The sequence below is a fragment of the Hylaeus volcanicus genome, chromosome 1 (genome assembly GCF_026283585.1).
Source record: "Hylaeus volcanicus isolate JK05 chromosome 1, UHH_iyHylVolc1.0_haploid, whole genome shotgun sequence".
NCBI lineage: Eukaryota > Metazoa > Arthropoda > Insecta > Hymenoptera > Colletidae > Hylaeus > Hylaeus volcanicus.
This window is the reverse complement of record NC_071976.1, coordinates 25,603,068-25,623,961: the sequence shown is the minus strand read 5'-3', so window position 1 is coordinate 25,623,961 and position 20,894 is coordinate 25,603,068. Positions and strand designations below refer to the sequence as shown.

General features: G+C 40.8%; 1 protein-coding gene across 1 annotated transcript in view; it reads left to right on the top strand.

Annotated features, from left to right (window-relative positions):
* The window catches only part of LOC128882458 (B-cell receptor CD22), a 451,951-nt gene that overhangs the window by 339,870 nt on the left and 91,187 nt on the right, over positions 1-20,894 (top strand). The window contains exons 8-9 of the mRNA XM_054134062.1: positions 10,267-10,410; positions 14,826-15,098. Coding sequence (XP_053990037.1) covers positions 10,267-10,410; positions 14,826-15,098 — 417 coding nt within the window. The remainder of the gene's footprint in view (positions 1-10,266; positions 10,411-14,825; positions 15,099-20,894) is intronic.

Genomic DNA, 20,894 nt, shown 5'->3' with positions numbered 1-20,894 from the left:
AGGACCGCATTATTTGCAACTTAATTGCTCGGTTCGGGAGCCAGGGCCAGCGATAGTAAACGAGCCGTTCGATACGAATGGCACTGACGGTTTTTCGATTTCCTTCTCGATTTTATTGCGCGCTATCGCTGTCTACTCCGAGCGCCATCGAGAGACGCTAGAAATGCCACGGGAATGGAGGTTTATTTCGACAGGGGATGATTTAATTTTTGGGGGTTCCTTAGAGGTGTTCAATCAATAATATTTGTGGGTTGGTTTAGGATGAATGAAATTTACTCAGACGTGTATACTTAGGGTGTACTATTTTCTGGAGCAACTTCATGAGTTATTTACAGCCAAAGTATTTGTTTTTTTTTTTTTTTTATTTAAGCCTCTATGAAACTCTAATAATAAGAATTATATGGCGTTACATAGGTTTATACATGATATAATTTATCTTATAACTGAGGGGTAATACTAAATACTTGTTCTTATTTCTACATTGTCTTTCACATGTTTACAGCATTTTTTTTTTAGGCAAAGTGTTTGACATGAACTTTTGAAATTTGGTGTGTTCATTAATATGTACATATACAAGATCCTCTAAAATTTTCAACTGTTTCACCACTATTGTGTTTCCAGATATTTCAAAACATCCATTACTTTGAGTTCGACAACCCCCTCAATCAAAAATATAAATTTCTCAAAAAGTAGCATCTACAGTCGTTAAAGTTTTCTAAACAAATTATGAGAAACCAACAAGTCTACTGCATAACGCCAACAACATTCACCCAATTCCTGAAAATTCACCTTCCATCCAATCCTATCCACTAGTACCATAGAAATCCGTCTCGAAAAATCCAACAACACATTACGAGGGCCCTCACATTTCTCCACATGGATTACCATATTTTTCCAAAAACTCGCAGAAATATCTCTCAAAGTGCGCACATCAAATGTATGCATGAAATATTCATGTTTACACACTTGGCATCGTCGAGATAAAAGTGAAATTTCGAAATATCCTTGACGAAGTACAGAGTGATGCGCACGAGACGAGACGATACGAGATTTCTACGATCACGAATTTCCGACAATTTCGAATATAACTATAATTATAAAATACAATTTCGAGATCGAGATTTACCTCTACTAGTTGCACGCGACTCCGTTTCACAAAAAGCATCGAGAGGTACCCGTGACGTTCGCGAGACGTCTAAAAAGGGGCCGCATGTCCCTCCCACGCCACCCCATCGACAGAGAAGTTGTTTTCCAACAATTTCCCAGCACTTCCCAGACGATGGTCGGTGTCCGGCGCGAGCCCGATAGTTGAATTCTTCTCCACAGGGCGAAGAATTCGATGCCGCTTTCTTGCGTTCTCCGAACTCGCGTAACAGTTACCAGACGTTCTTTTTTTCCAGGGGTTAAAGGGGGGGTAGCTGGGGCGGTGGCGGAACTACACTTTCTGCCCGGCCACGATCGACGAGGAAAGGATTTACAGTCGCTGAGGGAGTTGGAGGATCGGTAACGATGTTGCTTTTTGCTCGTACGCCGATGGCGGATAAAAGCTCGCCGTGGTATAATTTCCTTTATTCGTCGTCGATCAGAGGTAACTCGAGACGAGGGGGTGGAGACTCCTGATGGCGAGCACCAGGGGAGACCACTTTCTTGATTAGACGCCGCGGTTTAAGCGAGCCAACGACCATTACATCCGTTGAACGCATCGCGGCTGCCCTCCTCGTGCTTTTTACCGATGCTGCGCGTTTTTCGAACACGCCGACGTTCGCGAAACCGAAACCATCTTCCGCCAGGGCAATATACGTCGAAGTTACGATGGTATCGGTACTTGATCTCGGTGCGAGGCTACCGAGGCAGGTGGAGTTGAAATAGAGGCCACTGAGTGGCGCAAGAACGTGTAGAAGGAATTTTTTTTCTGATCATTTCGAAACATTTTTTATGATTATTTTACTGTCAGAGTACCTTGACTTAAACTTTTGACATTTGGTGAGTTTATTTATATATACACAAGATTCTTTTAAAGTTTTAACTGTTCTGTTTTAATTGAAACAATTTCCAGTAGTACATTTGATCCTCAATGTTCGAAGAAGTTTTTCGGAAATTTACAAGGTGAAATTTACAAAGTGCACGTGTAAAGTGAACCATTTTTGAAAAAAAAGAACGTCGAACTTGAAGATTCTGATTTAAATGAAACTTTGTGTGAATGTAAAGCATATTGCAGTATACAAAGAACAATTATGTAATTATTAGACGATATTGAAGCTCTTTGCAGTGAAAGGGTTAAAGCTTCAGGTTATTCTATTCTCGTTTGTAGAAATGGTTGGTGATGAAATATTATCAAACTGACTATACATTTTCGTAATAAAACGTCAAAAGTTCCTGAATCATTCTATGTTCTATCTGCTCAATGGAGCAACTATTTTATTAACTGTTCGTTGTTCATTCTCTTCGCTATTATGAATAATAAAGACGATGTTTCCCAGATATTAAATATTTCAATCTCGTGCTTTTCCAAGTTAATAAAGTTAAAATTAAAATCTTCTACGGAGTTTATATTTATGAAGAACACCCTAGTTCAAGTGTATACACTCAGTTATTTCTTTGGTTATTAAAAACACGAGGAAGCTGTATAAACGTTATATAAACAGCTTGGTAATCTTGAAAGACAGAGTCTGATGATGATTTAAAACTTTCTTCATTATATTTAATGGAACTGTATTATCCTGTTACACTTAATATTGCCAGAAATAATTGAAGTTGGTTGATACTTCGTGTCTAAAAAATTTATTCTCAAGGATATGCTTCATGGAAGTTTGAAAAGAAGTTCAACTTTTGATTAGGATTCTTCCTAAGATAAAATTGGGTACATGATTGTAAGGATTGCCTGGATACTCGACCTAGTAGTTAAGTAATAATCCTGCAAGCACTAGGCTTGTCATAACATTTTTTACCTGTAGCTACAATCTCTCTAAGTAATGAAAAATATCTTTCAGAAGATTTTAGGTACAGGTTGAAAACGTTATAATATTATTTACGACTATATGACTATGATTGCATTTAGTACATAAATGTATACAATTCAACTAAATGAGACAACCGTGACTGTAACAAATACGCAAATGATAGAGAACCGTGTAAAATTCGATACGTTTGCGACATGATGCCGTCAAGCAGGTTCCTAATCAGATGGGAAAATTCACTTGTCCAATGATCAAACACGAGGGCAGGATCGTTCGCGATGAATTCGATTTTCACATAGCGAAAGTGATGGAATTTATCGTATCGTGGTTCGAGTTAATCGTACAAGGCTCGTTAGCTTCGTTATTGAGTTACACGAACTGCTGAGAGCAGCTGCACCCGTCACTTTCCGCTGCGATCAGCTAGGTGAGAGTGATAAGAAATATGATGAACGACCTGTTATTATCAAACGTCCGACGAGACGCGGCGGAGATTATTGCTGAAAAGAATCCTAAACAGCGGCGTTCTCCAAGCTGCAACAAATTGCACGCGAGAGATAACTTCTGTATTGTTTCTCAAGACTGATTGCACAGGCGTTTCAACACAAAAATTAAAACGTTCTCGATGTGCGGTTCAAGCCGGACAGAAACGCCTCGAACGATCGCGTTATGGTATACGTAGTTGAAACAGGAGACTATGGTATTCTCATTTATTAAATATATTTTGACTAATATCGTATAGTTTCTTTTTTATTCCTTCATTGTGTAGTGCTGCCATATCTGCAGTATTGCAGATGAAAATTATAAATGATGTTTCTGAGGATGTTTTGTAAGATTATTCTATCTAGTGAAACTTGGATGACACTAGAAATTATAATAAAATGTTCAATTAAGATACCATTTCAATTAAGATGTATTAGAATGAAGATACGTTCTCACTTTATAATATCATAATGGAGTATCACAATTTATCCCAATAATTTCGAAATCCTTCCAGCGAATGTACATAAATAGTGTCTTCTTAAGAGGGCCTTTCACAAGTTGAAACATTTTCTAAATAAATCGTGTTTCTATGCGGTTCGAAAGTTCAAAGGATCTATACTCCTTGGCTTCCTTATCCGACCATTCATCCTCAACAAAAGGAAATCAACAAAGGATCCCATTCATTGTCGGAGAAGCGAGTATTCAGTTATATAACTATAACTGTCGAGTCGTGTCTCCCCAATAATTCGCGTGATGGTGATTTTACTGGCACATTAGGATAGCGGTGATTTGGCGGGCGATAACGCCACGAACGAATTTATCCTGGGCAATTCCTTCTTCGTCGCATTACGAGCGACGAGATTGTCCAGGAAATTGGCTGGCAAATCTCGCTGGCGGCGGAAAAATCGACGATTCTAGCCCGGTTAATGACGGATGGCAACGTTCGATAAATCGAGTCTCGTCTCAACGCCCAGCCTGGCGACCCGGGTACACGCCAGTTATCCCATTAAATATTCAATTATTTCTACCACCCCTGACATCCACGATTCATGCCTTGCCCTCGTACGCTCCGCCACAGAGAGAAGTAAATCGTAATCCCTATTCATAGACCCAATCGAGAGTGATTTCGAATTAATTCATCGCAGCGTTCCGCGTAATTACAATTAAAATATTTTTATTGTCCTTCGTATGAGTTACATCGTCGAGAATGTATCGTACATGTATTTTGAAAGTAAGGCAACTCTAGGAACGAGAGTGTTGAGTAAACACTTCTCCATTAATTAAGAGGTTGTTACCTTTGGGCCATTCAGAATACTTCGAATAAGATTGTACCACCTTGTATAAGAGTGACAGACTGTCAAGTGTAGTCTGATCCCTGTGGTGAACGTGAACATAGAGGTGTGTTAATTGTATGTGGTAATTGCATTTTAGGGTGTACTTATTTTGTCAATATTATTTGTTCAGGAAATAACTTTCTGCTGGGCTCGCATTTGATTCTTCACTTGGTCTGAAAAGCATTCTTTTATCAGCCGTGTTACGTTTTCAAACACATGAATGGCACATTCGTTATAAACCTATGGCATTGAAATTATTTGTGGGTAATTCAGAAGTAAAATATCGTCCTCCTTATGTCAGGGCCTTGAGTGTGAAAACTTTCGCTTTCCAAAGTAAAGATGTAGTTTCAGCAATTAAATGTCCTTTTACATTCCTAATTACATTCCAAATGCTTCCAGTACTCCAAGCTTGATTTATGAATGTTTGTTATAATTCAGTTCAACAGTTCCAGAAATGAGACTTCCAGATAGAACAAATCGCACATTTATTAGTTCAGGTATAAAGTAAACGATGTCATCCCTTAACGCAATTTCGTCAAACCTTCAACTCAAAGCTGCCATTGTATAATACGTAGTCCAAAACCACATACATCGAGTCTGCCCTCGCCCAGACATACGCCAGATATCCCCCATTAAATATTCAATTATTTCTACCACTTCTGACATCCACGATTCCGGTGTTCCTCATGTACAGCGCGGTGCAGAGGCGAGTGGAGAGTAATCCCTATTCATGGACTCAATCGAGAGTAATTACGAATACATTCTTCGCAGCGTCCCGCGAAATCCGTTGCAATTAAAATATTTTAATATCCTTTGGAGCACGTACCCGCCCGGAGCGATGCCTCCTCCCAACCACATCCCTCTCACCCTGTCTCTCCTGGCTCGTCTTGCCACGCTTTTGGCTCACCGTTTCAACCCCCGTCTCGTCCCGACCCCCTCGACGCCTCCATCCCAATTTCTTTTCGGAACGGGGGTGCTCTTATTAAACGTCCCAATCCAGATGCCTCGAGGTATCGAGGGAGCACGTTCGCTTTCCTTCAAAGCGCCCTTTATCACCGCGGAACTGCCGGAGATATTTTGACCATTCGTCTTCGAGCGATATATCACGGCTCCGGGAACTGCAGTTTTTCCCTCGGCGAGCGTGTTATACTACGCGAGTCGGGCTACCATTTTCGGTAGTTCTTTGAAGCAAGGTTTTTTTCGAGACATAAATCCTCCGGGAAGAAGGGGCTCGATAGCTGGAGATAGGCAAAATTCTTGTCCGGGTACTTCGAGATACTTCGAGAATCTAATAAACGAGTTGGAAATTAGAAACGAGAAGGTAATTCTTGGTTTGGTAGAAGATAGCGTTTGATCGTTTGTATTAGGGTTTTCTTGTTTTTTGGACGTGGGAATGAATTCGATTTAATTTGTGAAAATTCTGTTCTCGATTACACGGTTTAGTATCATTCTTTGCCCGGTATTCATTTTACGAACCAAATTCAGGTTGGTTTACGTAAATTATTTCTGAAAAGAGTGTTTATTAATTTAGTATAATAGTCATTTCAAGTTTCGCCCTTTTTCAGATTCCTTTCAGAAACAGTTTACAATACAGTGAAAATTTAAAAAATATACAGTTAATACGCGCACTAATAATTAAATACATAGCGTACGTCTCAATACGGTAATATCAGCACATTATCGTGGACACGTACAAGCCTCGATACAGGTGCACCACACTTATACGCGTACGGAAAAAATCCGTAAAATGCGCAGTCCCATTAAAAGCGATCATTTCGATCGAATACCATTCGTGGGTTCGTTCGAGCGACAACCACGGCCCCGATCAAGATTGGATCGCGTCGTTAACAATCTTCGCGGGAAAGGTTTATCAAGCGGGAACGAAAGGGTCCATCGGTGGCTGTCATTCGTCGACGATACGATCAATATGTAATGATCGCTATAAAGTGCGGCGCTAGGCCAGGGCGAGGATATTTTAAATGAAAGGAGGGATAAATTTATCACGGTCCCGTCGAACGATTTATCACGACGATACATTCGAGCTACGGACGTTCCAGAGAACGTACGAGGGCGTCAGCTGCGGGAAACCGCTCTAGGGGAAGTAGATCCCCATCCGATCATTGTTCATACGGAGCCAGCATATAATGCCACGGCACCCAGAGTCAAATATATATCTATTATATGCTGAGCGCGATCCCATTTCAGTTTTTCCACGCGATCCCAGCGATGAATCCCGGTTCAAACGGAGCCTAAGTGTCCGTGTTCCATCCAAGGAAAAAGCGAGACCTTTGAACGACATCGGTGCTTGCCTTGAACGGACTCGAACGAGATTTCCTCGTTACCGTGGAACCAATGAATCGTGAACACGGATTGGATGCTAACGAAGGGGGCGAGTCTGGTATTTCGAGGCGAAGATCGACGATTGTTTAGCGGGTTGCTCCTTCTGCGGAGGAAGAATTGGGTCGGAATGAAAATTAAGAGGGATGAACATTGCGTAATGTAATTGACACGTTTAGGAAAGTGAGATTTTATGAAGTATGTGATCCAAATAGGATTAAGAATAACAAATTACGATCATCATTAATTGTTAGATACGTAAGTTAGAATAAATGCGAAAATGTCCAAGGAATTCAAGTCTAGGAAAGTATACAATGAAATACACGTATAGGACCAAAAAGGTACAGTTTAATAGAGAGATGGAGTTTCTGCTTTTAACTTCCCATGAATCACAGAATTCAGCATCCTGTACATCTCAAACAAACTCTGAACTAGTAAAATGATGATAAATACCAATTAGAGTATTCTTATCTCTAATTCTATAAGACTTAAAATTTAAAACACGCGAAATTCATGAAACCACTGAAATCGTTTCCTAGGTGCGAGACTTCAGTGTCCCTAGAGTGCTTTCTTTAGGATACAGCAAAATAAAACGTCAGTCAACCTGCATGCTCCAGCAGCATCGTGCACTGGGAAATTAGTAACAATTGTTCCGCGCTGTTTGGAGTGGAGTGCAAGCGGCTGCGTCGCGTGTCTTTGGACGTCCATTCCCCTCGATTCGGTTCGAGCTGGGTTCGTTTGTTTCTCGGCCAAATTGCAGGAATCCTGCACGACCTTAGCGGAAACGTCGCGTGTTCCGGGCCAAGTCAGGGGCCACTGCTATTTCATACAAAATAGCCAGACATCTTGCTGGCCTCCGCGGCTATAGATAGCGTTAACACAATCGGGCGTGTTTTGGCAGCGAGCTTAGTCTCTGCTGAAATGGTGGACCTCCTCGATCGCTCAGCGCCAACCCCCTCGAACAGCCTTACACTGGGGACACGTAAAAGTTTCACCACAAAACTCTGTCGACAAGGGCTACACGGGGTAGCAACCATTTTCTTCTCCTCTTTCAGTGTCTTCTCCTTCCAGAAACTTTTTTCCTTGTTTTTTTTTTTTTTGTTTGTTAAGGGCTCGTGAAATCTAGTTTTTAACACTGTAGTTATTGAGGTCAACGGGTATTTATTGTAGATACTATACTGTCTTCGAAATTAGAAGGACAAATGAATTTATTTGTTCGATTAGTTCCCTGTTTTAATAATCGTCTTTCTTTAAATTAAAATTTTAATCTACTTTTCCAGAAATAAAATCTTGGAGTATTTCAGTATTTTAGTAATGGTAATTTTGCTCGTGAGATAAAAATTATATATAGTATCCTAAATAATTTCAGATAATATATTTTATACCTCACTTTGAAAAGGTCTCGATTCTATTATCCTGTCATTACAGATCGCATCCATTATACTGTTTCCCATTAAATATTTCCCTTATCCTTTAACCTGTCTCTTCGTCTCCCGAAAACCAACTGTACCACCCTCTTTTCTTGCAGAAACCAAATACCCCGTTTCCACGCCCAAATTCCAAACACCAGATCAATTTCCTTCGAACCTCCAATAACCAGCCAAATCCAAAGAAAGAGTAAGGTATTTCCCGCAAGGACAAGCAGGACAGAACAAACAAACGCGATACGTGGATACCCTGCTTCACGTCAAATCGCAAGGGAGGGTTAAAAACAACGATCGAGGAAAAAGCCTACAGCCGGATGAAAGTTTCGCGGACGACTTGGATGAAACTGGATCCTCCTTCCCCCCCCCCCCCCTCCAGCTTCCGTTTCTTTTCTTTCTGTTCGAGTAACTCGAGCGGGCATCCCGTACCCGTCGCCTTGTTTCGCGTCTGATTTCGTTCGTTTCTTGGGTTCGTCCGCGTTTCGAAGGAAGTTTCGCGGAATGGATGGGTGGATCGCGTGCGCTAATTTGATTAACCGGGAATAACGTCGATACGATCTCGACTGGTTCAGGTTCGAATTACCAGAAGGCCTGTCGAATTCGCTGCGGGTGCTCTTATTTCAACAGACCGGTGCTTAAGGGGCGAAAGTATTGGATCATCCCGTGAGCGATGTCGGTTTTAACATGTTCAACGTTGCACGGAGGATCCAACCACGTATTCCTTCGAGTGCTTCCTGCAAAGTCAGGTAGTTAATGTACAAATTGTACTTTCTTCTTTAAATGGAATTTATGGAACGTGGGAAACTTCTTGTAAATGTGGGAGGTACTGGATGCTTTCAGTGTGATTATTTATTGTTCCATTTGGGAGGATGTAAATATAATTTTAATTAGGAATGATATGGAGGATTGCTGCTGGTGTGAGGGTGAGAACAGGGTTGTTTTATCTTAAAATACTCTTCTAATTTATTATTTAGAAATTTGGTACGTCTCTATTTTAATGTTCCTACATTTTAACGATGCTTTGGTGATTACTTAAAAATAATGAATTTTTTTTACTGCGATTGGGACAGATCGCAATCACGAAAATAAAAATTGTTAAACGTACATCAGAATGTTCTCACACTTAAATATAAATGAATGTCCTCTGAGATATAACGTATAGAATTTTTAAATTCTAATTTTTATTTTCAAATACAACCCTACCTATTACAATATTCCAACAAGGCCCATGTTGGTCTGCTCTGAATCGTTTGAAAAAGGCCTCCGAATGTACGCGAACGACCAAAATCCGATACCAGCACTCGAATCGACTCTCAGCATGTCTTTTCACGATACATTTGCTCGGAACGGTTCATAAATACCGCGTCCAGGAATCGTCGCAGTGAATTAAAGCTTCGAAGCCGACGATATTTTCTGGGACAGCGCAAATGGCCATCCCCGCATCGGCACGCATTATTCCGCGCGGACGGCGCATAATTCCGGGCGCGCAGCGAGATTTTTCAAAGGACAATGACGCCGTGACGCGGGTCCGCTCGGTCCCGCGTCGTTTGGCGTCGCGCCAGCGTCGACCGCGTAATTCCAGCCGGTTAATCGGTAGCCAGGCGGATCCGCGGCATAGCGCGAAGGCCCTCGCATGAGCGTGCGCGGGGAATCGTCGTCGGACGACGTTTCACAGCCCGATGTTTCCAGCGAGTTAATTCGCGTATCCAGCCAGCCTCTGCGTTTGTGTTTCAGACAATGGACCGCCCGTCGAGCAGAGCGACGACGGATGGCTGAACTTCACAAAAATCACCCGCGCCGAGAGCGGCTGGTACAAATGCTACACCAGGCACATGCTCGGGATTTTCACAAGCATCGGTTATTTCCTCAACGTCCGCTGTGAGTAGACCGTTACGTTCGACCGATCCCTGCCGCGGCCTCGTTTTAACCCCTTTCGTGGGGTTCGAACGGCCGTGTGGGATCGAGAATATCGTCAACTATGACATACACTCAGTTGGACCAAAAGTTTCTTTCATTAGTAAGTGACACGTGCAAAGTATTTTCTGTTTCGCACGATTTTAACATCAATTTCTAAGAGATAGAGTTGTCTATTTATTGGGTTCATTCGTAAATATCTTTTGTAACGTACAATTTATATCTAAATACAGTAACCCTTTCGGACCTGAAATTTTTTTTCTCGTACTAATGTAATTTAATTTTTAGAGTTAACTTGGGCTAAAATTAGTACGGAAAAAATAAAAAAAATCCTAATAGTGTAATTTTCAAGAAAAATTGGTGTTTGTTAATGTGTACAAATAAGGGAATTCGCCCTAAAAGATAGTGTCGGTGTCCTCGATTGTGGACGCCATGTCTGAAAGGGTTAATACCTAATTACATAATAAATCTCCATCAATGGTCGTCATTAATTCTGTTCTCATTAGCAAGGAAATTAAAAATTGCAAGTTGTGATTACAAGTCGCGAAAGAATCTTTTAGAACAACCTAATTTAAGTAAAGAATTTATGTATAATTAAGGTGGAATTTAATTTTCCCAACTATGCACTTATCCAACCGCAGATACAATGACTAACAGGTATACTTTTAGAAGTAGTTGATAAAACAAACAAGTGTCGATAACCAGATGAATTGCTCGAAATTAGCCGCACTCAACCCGACACCAATAAAATCAACAGAGTAGCTAATTGCGCCGCCAGCCACCGCAGAAATGGCTAAGATATTTCAAGTACTAATGGCGGGTGACTAATCTTCTCGTAAAACGTCCACGAACTAACCGCGATTCGGTCACGGCGAAGCAAAAACAACAGCCATTCGAGCGAGATCGGAAAAGAGCACTGTCGTATCCGTCCTCGAGCAAGGGGGTCGAAGGGGTGGCGCTAGCCAAGAGCAGACATTCCTGCTAATTCGGAATGCGAGGGGGTTCGTCGTCGCAGCCGATTACCGGAAACCACAGTCATTTGTCAAGAGCGGAAGCCACCGAGCCAGCCGGAAATTATCCGTGCACTGTCGTGAAAATTTGCAAATTTCCTACCCCGTGGCCCCCAGTCCTTCCATCTTGCCATTCTAACACAGATCGAGGGCGGTATGGTCCCCCAAAAGCGTCTCTCGGGCAAACCTTCCTCTCCCTTCTTCCACCTACGGCCACCCTATATTCCTCCCCCTTCAGCCGGTGCTTCCGTTTGCACCCTCGGCCGACGATCCTGGGATACGGGTTTCCGAGCACCTAATCTCTACGCAATTTAGATGGCTCGAGAGCACCTATAAACCAACCGTCCTCCGTAGGAATTATCGATTACAGTGCTACCACGTCCTGTTCGAATCTCCTGGCCGGATTACTTATCCACGGATAACGTCGAGTCGGGTCTTAAACGGAGCACCGATTTCAACTCCCCGACCACTATGGCCACGCGTTTAGCTTCGAAACGCGTGCGAGAACTTTCCGAGCCAGGGCTGCCGTCTGAGTTTCTTCGGAAATTGAATTTTACGATCTATTTGTTTATCAGAGAGAGCCATGGAGAAAAAGTGGAAGGATAGTTTTGGGTGATTTTAATTGAAAATCACGTGGAGGGCTTGTTTCTTGGAAATCATGATTGGTGTTGGTTGGTGGAGGCAATGTGTTCTGTTTATAATTTGTTCGTGGCGGTTACCTGATTGAATAGTTCCTTTTTTATTTGTTCATTATGGAGTGTTTCATTCTAGAACTCAAAGATTCGTTTTTATCTTAGTTTTTATTTCAGATTTTTAGCTGCATTAGAATTCGATTCTTCAATTGTCGATCTTCAATCGTTGTATTTTGACTGCATCGTACCATCGCAAAAGTGTCATTGATTAACTGAAGTAGGTAATAAATTTCGAGTACTTGAAATACATCAACAATTCAAACGAAAATATTACTCTTACTATTGATTTCGTCTATATTTCCAACATATTCAAATGAAAAAAACATTTGAAAATATTGCCTCACAGTCTGAATCACATTCTGCAAATTCCTTATCATAAAGTAGCACGGTCAAACATGTACAAAATAAGGAATCATGCTCGCCCATGCTATAATTAACAGTACTACTTCGTTAACCATCGCATCTAATACTCCGATATCCCAAACAAAAAATAAACCGGTCCCACCACCATTTCCATAATGAACGGCTCATTTATCCCCCAAGCGAAGCGAGCGCGAAATCCCCCTGTGAAAGTCAACGAACTCGTAAATATTGCGCATACTTTAATTCCCGTAACCTTTGACCGAGCAACGGGACATTCGATAGGCTGGGTACGTCGATACACGGATCCCCGTCGATACGACGACACGCAACAGAGTTTCCCGCATCGGGGATCAAAGCGCACGTCGGTCGGGATTCCTGTGCGATAGATCAAATTCGTTGGTAACGAGAATCGCCATTAAGAAAGAGGAGGGAGGGTACATGGCACGGGTAACGAAGAAAAAGTGGAACTACACCCCCCCCCTCCCCGCCACCGCCGCCACTACCACCACCCTCTCCTCGTGCCTAGCCCGGGGTGTGTTTGTTATAGCGTCACGACTGTGTTTGCCGTTAAAATTCCGAACAAACTACAAGACAAACGAGGTATAGTCGGGATGGCTGGTCGAGCCGGGGGCCTGGGGGTGTGTCGGGCGGCGGACGGGGGTGTAAAAGCCTTCTATCGTCGCATCCACCACTTTGATCCCTTTGTTTTGTTATAGGATGAGCCGGAGGATCAGCTTGCTAACTCAAAGGACTGCTCCTTCTCCGTCCCGTTCCCCAGCCCCTTCATCCCTGTCTTCCCCTTTTCTTCCTTCTTTCTCGCCCCTCGAACCGATCCCCGCCCCTTTTGGTCGACGAAGAGATACCCATACCCCCTTTTCTGCTGGCACGACGTCCACCAGCCGCCCTGTTCGGCACCCTGTTCCCTTCGTAATTGTGGACACAGCGTTAGCTCGAGAGCAAACGATCGCGGACGTATAATTCCGTAGGTGGAATTGGAAAAGGAACAGGCGCCTAGGACGTCGAGGACGCCGCAGAGTCCGTCGTCCTCGACGTTCTCAACGGGCTACGGAAAAGATTTTGCTAAACCCCACACACGGGAACGCCGCTTCTACCCTTAACTTTATCCCCGGTACGTGCGTCTGATTCCTGATGCGCGCGAAGGGACCTCGTTGATATCGATGACAACGGCCGTCGGACCCGTGGATCGGTTTAAGATACCTCGGGATAAGGATGTACGGTGCGTGCACGAAAGGATCGTGAGCCGTGAAAATACCCTGGCTGTTCGAAAAATTGAAATCCGTAATTTTCCCTTTCGGTGGTCGTGGAACGTGAAGAGGGAATTTGGTGTCGGGTTCGTAGACGGAGGGGATTGGGGATTGTAAAAAGGGAATTTCGTTTTATCACTGATTAACTCTTTATAGGCCAGTGGTACTTAGTGTTACCACTAAGGAAGGGGCGAGAATTTTGTATTTTTAAGTTCGTGGTATAAGTAAACGGATTTTGACCAAAAAGAGTGAAAAAAATGACCAGGGAGTTCTGCTTTATAAAGGGTTGAATATAAATCGACCTTGTTTGTCGTAGAGGCTGTCTTCTGAAAAGTTAATAAATTTTCAAGCATTTATTAGATATTGTAGAAACTTATTCGATAGTTTATTAAATATTTAATTTTAGTTAGACAAAGATAAGCTTATGAAATTTCATATCTAATTTGTACCATTCATCGAAACACGATGAAATTTCATATCTAATTTGTACCATTCATCGAAACACGATGAAATTTAAGCAGCACTCCACATTATGTATTCTGATCCTACGTGTATACATATACAGGATATGTAAAATTTAAATTTAGATAATCATATTACATATGGTAATCCTGCAGGAACTGCAATTAAACTCGAATAGTATCAACATAGAATTAACAATTACGATTTCTAGACAAGCTACATATAATAATCATTCGCGATAAAAATAAACAAGATGTGGTCTATACATTAATAAGTACGAACAAATTAAAAATTTTTAACGACAAACAAATAATAACCAAAGATAAGAACACTAAGGCATAATTTTATTTCTCCTCCCTTTGAGAAGATAGAGAAAGAGTTCGCTCAACTTTTGTTATATAAAGTTTGTTTCTCTTCAGGACTTGTTTAAAACATTTTAAAACTGTCCACGACTAAACGGAAGAAAATTCGTGAACAAGAATTTGAAATGAGATTTCAACAATAGAATTTTCCTCGAGTATACGTCTACGTCGTTGGTTACTTTGCTCGAAGGTATAACCAATTAAATATTAATGTACCAATTACAGATGATCCAGACATGGAAACGGAAGCGGAAGCCCTGAACGGCGAAGCCACCGATTCCAGGAAAATGGAGGTTCAGATCGGTGGCGCTGTGACTTTGGAGTGCGATGGTGGTTGTTGGGGACACGGTCCTGGAATGGATCCAGTGGGTGGGCCTGGATCGCTGGCTCTGAGTCGGGTCGTCTATCAAGAGGCTGGAGAGTATCGATGCGTCGCACCTGATCGAAAAATGCAGGACACGTGGCGAGCGCAGCTACCCTACCACATCAAGGTCACTGGTGAGTTCTGAAGATTCATTCTACATCCGCTCGACTCTTCGAGGTCACAAGATATCCATATACAAGGTGACCCTCGTAAGGCGACCGACGCGATTATCTGTGAAATTTAAAGTCGTACTAAAAAATTGTTCAGACAAAAAGTAATCAGTTTCAAGGTGATGAAACGGTTGTGGTAATTACTTTTTTTCTGGGTGAAAGGTGGCTCCGAGATATCAAGACCACCTTTATTTTTTTTAATGGAACGTAGTATTTTTTCTTTGACCGGATAATGGGCACATTCAAGACGAATCGAACGACCTATTTTGAAGGTCGTATGAGGTAATTCTACATAAGTCATAAATAACATGATCATGGTAAGAAAGAACAAATGTAGTGTTTAAATTCAACATAATTTATTTTATTTTTAAAATAAAATCTACAATCTTCGAGTAAATTATTACAGACAATAAAAAAAAAAAAAAGATTGTTTCAAGAATAGTACCTGAGAAAAGATATAATAATTTTTAATATCGCATGCTATTGATTACGCTTCTCGTGTGCATGCAGGTTCAAACGTGCTCGACGCGTCCCTTTTATCGAATATCCATTAAATAAACAGGTGTTTAATGATCATTACATAATTTGCGCAACGCAGTTTATCCGGGCGTTGTCACTGTCGATACTTACTAAGTCAATATCCATTTTATTGAATTCCTGCACCAAAAGGCCTCCATACATCCACTCGACCCTTTAAACGTTTAAAGGATATCCGTGTTCACCTGAATTGTTTAACAACCATATATTTACCCTCGCAGAAATAACGATTCGGCTACCAATCGCGACGGATCATTTACATATTGTTTTCGCTATGCTAGAATTACATGTCCTATTTTCGTTCAGACTTCGCAGTTTGCAGGAAAAAATATTGGAACGGTTAGAAAATTCACGGGTGACGTCGCGTTTCTCTCTGAAAAAAAGTACTGGGGTTGAATTACTTATAATCTGTAGGAATGGATCTATTTTTTATGGAAGTTGACGTTTTATTCAAAAAGACAGCTTTATGTAGAATGCTGTTTTCTTGTATTTGATAGAGTTAATAGTTCAAATGCTCTCTACCCTGCATGGCAAATTAATATCCCACTACTGGGGATATTATGCCTGATTCAATTTTAATAAATTGCATCTCCATGCAAATTTCAGACTCCAATTCCCTTAAATGACAAACGATACCGATAATTTATAGGAAAAATACGTACGATGCATTAGTATGCGACGTTTAATATCAGAGTAAATTGACTGCAAGTACGGTGAAGGATAATTTGAAGCTCAAGGTCGTCAGGCAGCATCATAAAATTAGTTCTCCTCCGTACCTACTTGGAAAGAATTATCCAATTTTCTTTAATTATTGTTCACGAGCGGTGTTCGACGACCTCTTAATTGCGAGGCTTCCGAACACACTTTAGATAAATTACATTCGATCCCAGCCCGGTAGACTTCGTCCACTAATTTGAACGATCACTTTCCTAACGGGAGCAATTTCGTGCGGTTTACCCCCAAAGTTAATCGTTCCCCTATTTCTGAAAGTTTGAACGCGATATTCTATTTCCTCGTGTAAATGTTACTGTCAAAGTGTATAGTCGATGCATGTGTATACTTACTAGCTAATGTTTGCATTTACTAATTTAAAAGTGAATGCATAGTTTAATTTTACACTGGCCTAGTTCTGTTTGCAATACATCAGATGAATGATTAAAAAAAGAATATTTAAAATTCATTGTTTGTCGACTATGATTCTTTCATTTGTTTGTAGACAAAAAACCTGACCAACACCATTCGGAATATGAATATAAATGTTTTACAAACAAACGAATATTTGAAGCGATATTTTTTCATAAAACAAGCGAATGATTACAGTCGTCGATAAATATAAAGGTTTCATAATCAAACCAACATTTAAAGCAATCTGACGAAACAGGTGAATGCATGCAATCACTATTAATAGTATACGATCATGAAACTTACACATTCGTGTTAACATAAATACCGCGTCGTTGGCTTCGAATTGTTCATATTCGTTAACCTTTTTACGGTTCGACGACCATATCCATTCCGCATCTCTCGTGCATTTTCAAACAACTGTAACACACACGCAACCGAGTTCAGTTGCGACGGAGTGGAAAGAACGGGAATGGAAAATTAGAAGTTTCCGCCAGAGCGTGTTCTGTCACTTCCTTTTTTTTTTCTCTTTCCTCTCGTAACGTTATTATCGTCTTTCGCGATACCACGGGAAAGTCTCCTTCCGACGATGCATCGCGTAAAAAGGATCCCTTGTCTCGTTCCGTGGCGAGTTTGCTGTTTCGAAAGCGCCTCATCACCTTTGCCAGCGAAATTCGAAATGGGCAAAGCTCACGTTGATTCTTGAAATCCATTCATGCACCATGTATTATTTTACGAATTTATCCGTATTAAATTCAGTTCTTCGAATTTCATTTGTACTGTAATTTAAGTACAGTTTAAAATTACTTTTTCATGCCGAGATAAGTTTGCAAAATAAAAAATAACACATAGCAAAACTGAGCTTTTTATCTGTTATTCATAATGATATTTGTCAAAAGACAACAGATGTACTGAGTTGAGCAGTCACTGAAAATCGTGTTAAATGAATTTTAAAGCTGTATTCTTCCTGTAGAATTCTGCTTTTGGAATTTTCCTAGAAAGTTGATGACAAGATTTGCATCTTATTTTCACTTGTTTCATCGAGAAATTTCAACAATAATGTCGCAGTATTTCTTACAATATTTTCTTAATGATCATATTATAGGACTAATTATTCTTTGTTCTGAATTACCAGAACAATTGTTAGAATGCTTGGATTCCTATTTTTTTTCTTCTACCGCAATAAATCCAGGAAGCAAGTTGCTAAATTCCGGTATTGAGTACATGCAAACGCGACGAGGGATTGCCAAGACTGACGTTTATTGAATGGAACTCTCTAGTTACTTTCGACGGAAACATCCACTCGCTTGTCACTTTTTCTCGATTCTTTGGGCTCGATCATCGAGCACCACGTTTCCCCGATCGTTTTCCCGACAGTTCGCTATAGAAATACATTCTCGACGAAAAGAATATCTTTCAAACTACCGATGTCTCGTATACATCTAAATGTTTCGCTGCGAGAAAGTGAAAGGAAATATCGAAGTTTTGCATTGGCACATTATCTCCAATATCGAACCTTTCCCATTCCGAAAAGTGCCGTTTGATCTTCAATTCGTATCGGAGGCTCCTACGTGAAACATTTATTTTATTTTCCTTTCACTTAATATCAGTTACGAACTCTATTTGTATCAAATTATTTTCAAACTTATTTTTTTTCGAAAGTAAAGCTTCATATGAACAAATTTTATTCTACATTTTCTATTCAATTTTTCGCGTAGAATCATCCCCTACTCGCTTGTACCACCAGTCACGAGACACCCTGTATGTTTGCACTCATTGGCTATTACATATATATTGTAGAGAATTTATATCGCATAAAGTGTACATAGAATAAGCAAAGAATTCTTTACAGGAACTTTTTCTTTCTTTGCAGGAGCAATAGATATCAAATTTATTTACTGTTTTCATCTTGCATCGCTAAATTATACTCCCGAAGCAAGGCTGGAATTATTCTCCTATATCAGGAAATTGTTAGAAACTTGAGCTGCACGTATTCCACAAAAAAATTTCTGAAAATCGCGATTAACCGAGAAACTCGGAATTATGGAGACACAAGGCAAGAATCGCGATAAATGCGCGCAGCCTTGTAACAGCATCTGACTCACACAGGCATAGATATCTAGGCAACACAGATTTACCCTCACGCATGGTGGGTCTAAGCACATTAACGAGCTATCGCACACAGAAAACCCTCTGTGCGGAGCCAGCTTTACGAGACACCAATTCCCATTCCGCGCCATAAACTTGTTTTCCGTCGCCCCTCGCGCGCACCCTTCCCGAGGGAGAGCTTCCCGTGTATGCGTGTATCCGTGCACGTTTAAAGCGACCCTAGTGTGTTTCGAAGATCAAACAGAAGTCCCGCTGCGACGAAGACCCTTCATACTCGACTTTTCCTCTAGCATCCCTGTCGATCTCCCAAAACTCGTGAGAAGTCGAGTCTTCGCCCTTGCGAAAGACATTGTCGGTGAACCTGGGCGTTCTTGGGCAGGCAAATTTTTTCTGTGACTGGTACCGAGTGCTAGAAAGTCGTCAATGATACGCCGAATCAGTAAAAAAGGAATTAGATGTCTTGAAGAAGAATCAAAAATTTACAAACGATTAGGAAGCTAAAAGTCATTTTAATGGACGTTTTCACGATTTTTGTTCTAGTGGAACTAAGAGTTTGATTGAGATGTGATTAACTTCTGTGGATTGATTAACTCTGTGGATTTATTGAAATTATTGAGTAACGTTGTTACTCCAACTTGTCAACACCCTCCACGGCACATATAAATATTGTAAAATAATAAACGGGCAGACTTAAATTTATCACATCGAAATTAATTTTGAATTTAAATTTGAAACAGTCGAATTGACTGTTATAAGTTTGTGTGCTGACGCTTCGTGCCGTTAGGTCAGAAGACTAACCGAGAGTCGAAGCTCCGTTCTGGCACGATGAAAGCCCTAGTAATGGATACCTTTCTCTACTCAAACATCGGTGGGTCTGATTGTTTGCCTTTGTGTTAGTTAATTAGAGTGGCCCTTGGGACTGACGAGTTTGATTGAGTCGGAAGAATTCATTACGTGGTAGATCGTGATTTCGTTGTGTCATTGACGGCCTTTCTCCACATTGTTCAACTGATTACTGTTAAAATTATCCAATACTGAATCAATTACATTTGAAGTATGAAGATGATTGAAATTTGATGTTGTAAAATAAAATTCCATTTACTTACAGTTTCATTGATAATCGAGAAATGAAGAAATTGTATGAACTAGAGTAAATGTGATCATATCGAAACAAAAGTGGACAAATGTGGCATAAGGGAAGGAATGCAGAAAATATAATGATGTAAAAGCAGGAATAAAGAAGATATAACGACATAAGGGAAAGAATAAAGAAAATATAATCCTATAAGAAAAAGAATAAATCTACTCCACAGTATCAGATTGAAAAAAGGGTTTTAAAATGTTTTTGTCCCATGAAATTGACTGCTTCCGTACCAGATAGAGTCTTTTGTTTCTAATGGTCGCATGATTGCGTCGCGTGGGCGTGGAGGATATTTCCCCACACTGCTTACACGCAGATGATAAATGCAGATTTTTCTTCCTGCCTGAATCGCTGGTCTCTTCTCATGCCTCGACCTCGAACCCCTGGTTACCCGCCCCGAGGCAATCGCTGAAGCAATTTCGACTTCTTATTGATTGCAGCTCAAGCAACTCGTGCGTGTAAGGGGCTCAAGCCAGTCGAACGCTATCCTCGGGATTTTAAAATCGTTCTCTCGGATTGAACAAGGGGACGCCACGGAAATTATTCCGTTGCGAATCTTCTCGATTTCTGCGCTTTGTATTTGCTCGCCCCGACGTTTCGGATCCCCTGCAAATAACCGCGCTTAGATCAAAGCCACTCATTATAGAAAAATTTTGAAGTTTCTTGGTTCGTGACTCGCTTCGAAAATTATAATATCACGTATCTGATTTTTAGCTTCGAGTTTCATCGACAAATTCTATACAAATTTGAGATGGCAAACCCTATATTTTTTCAGTGCTATACTATTTTGTTTTGGTATAAATTGATTATATATTTTTCAGTATGAGAATAATTCTATGGGAAGTACAATA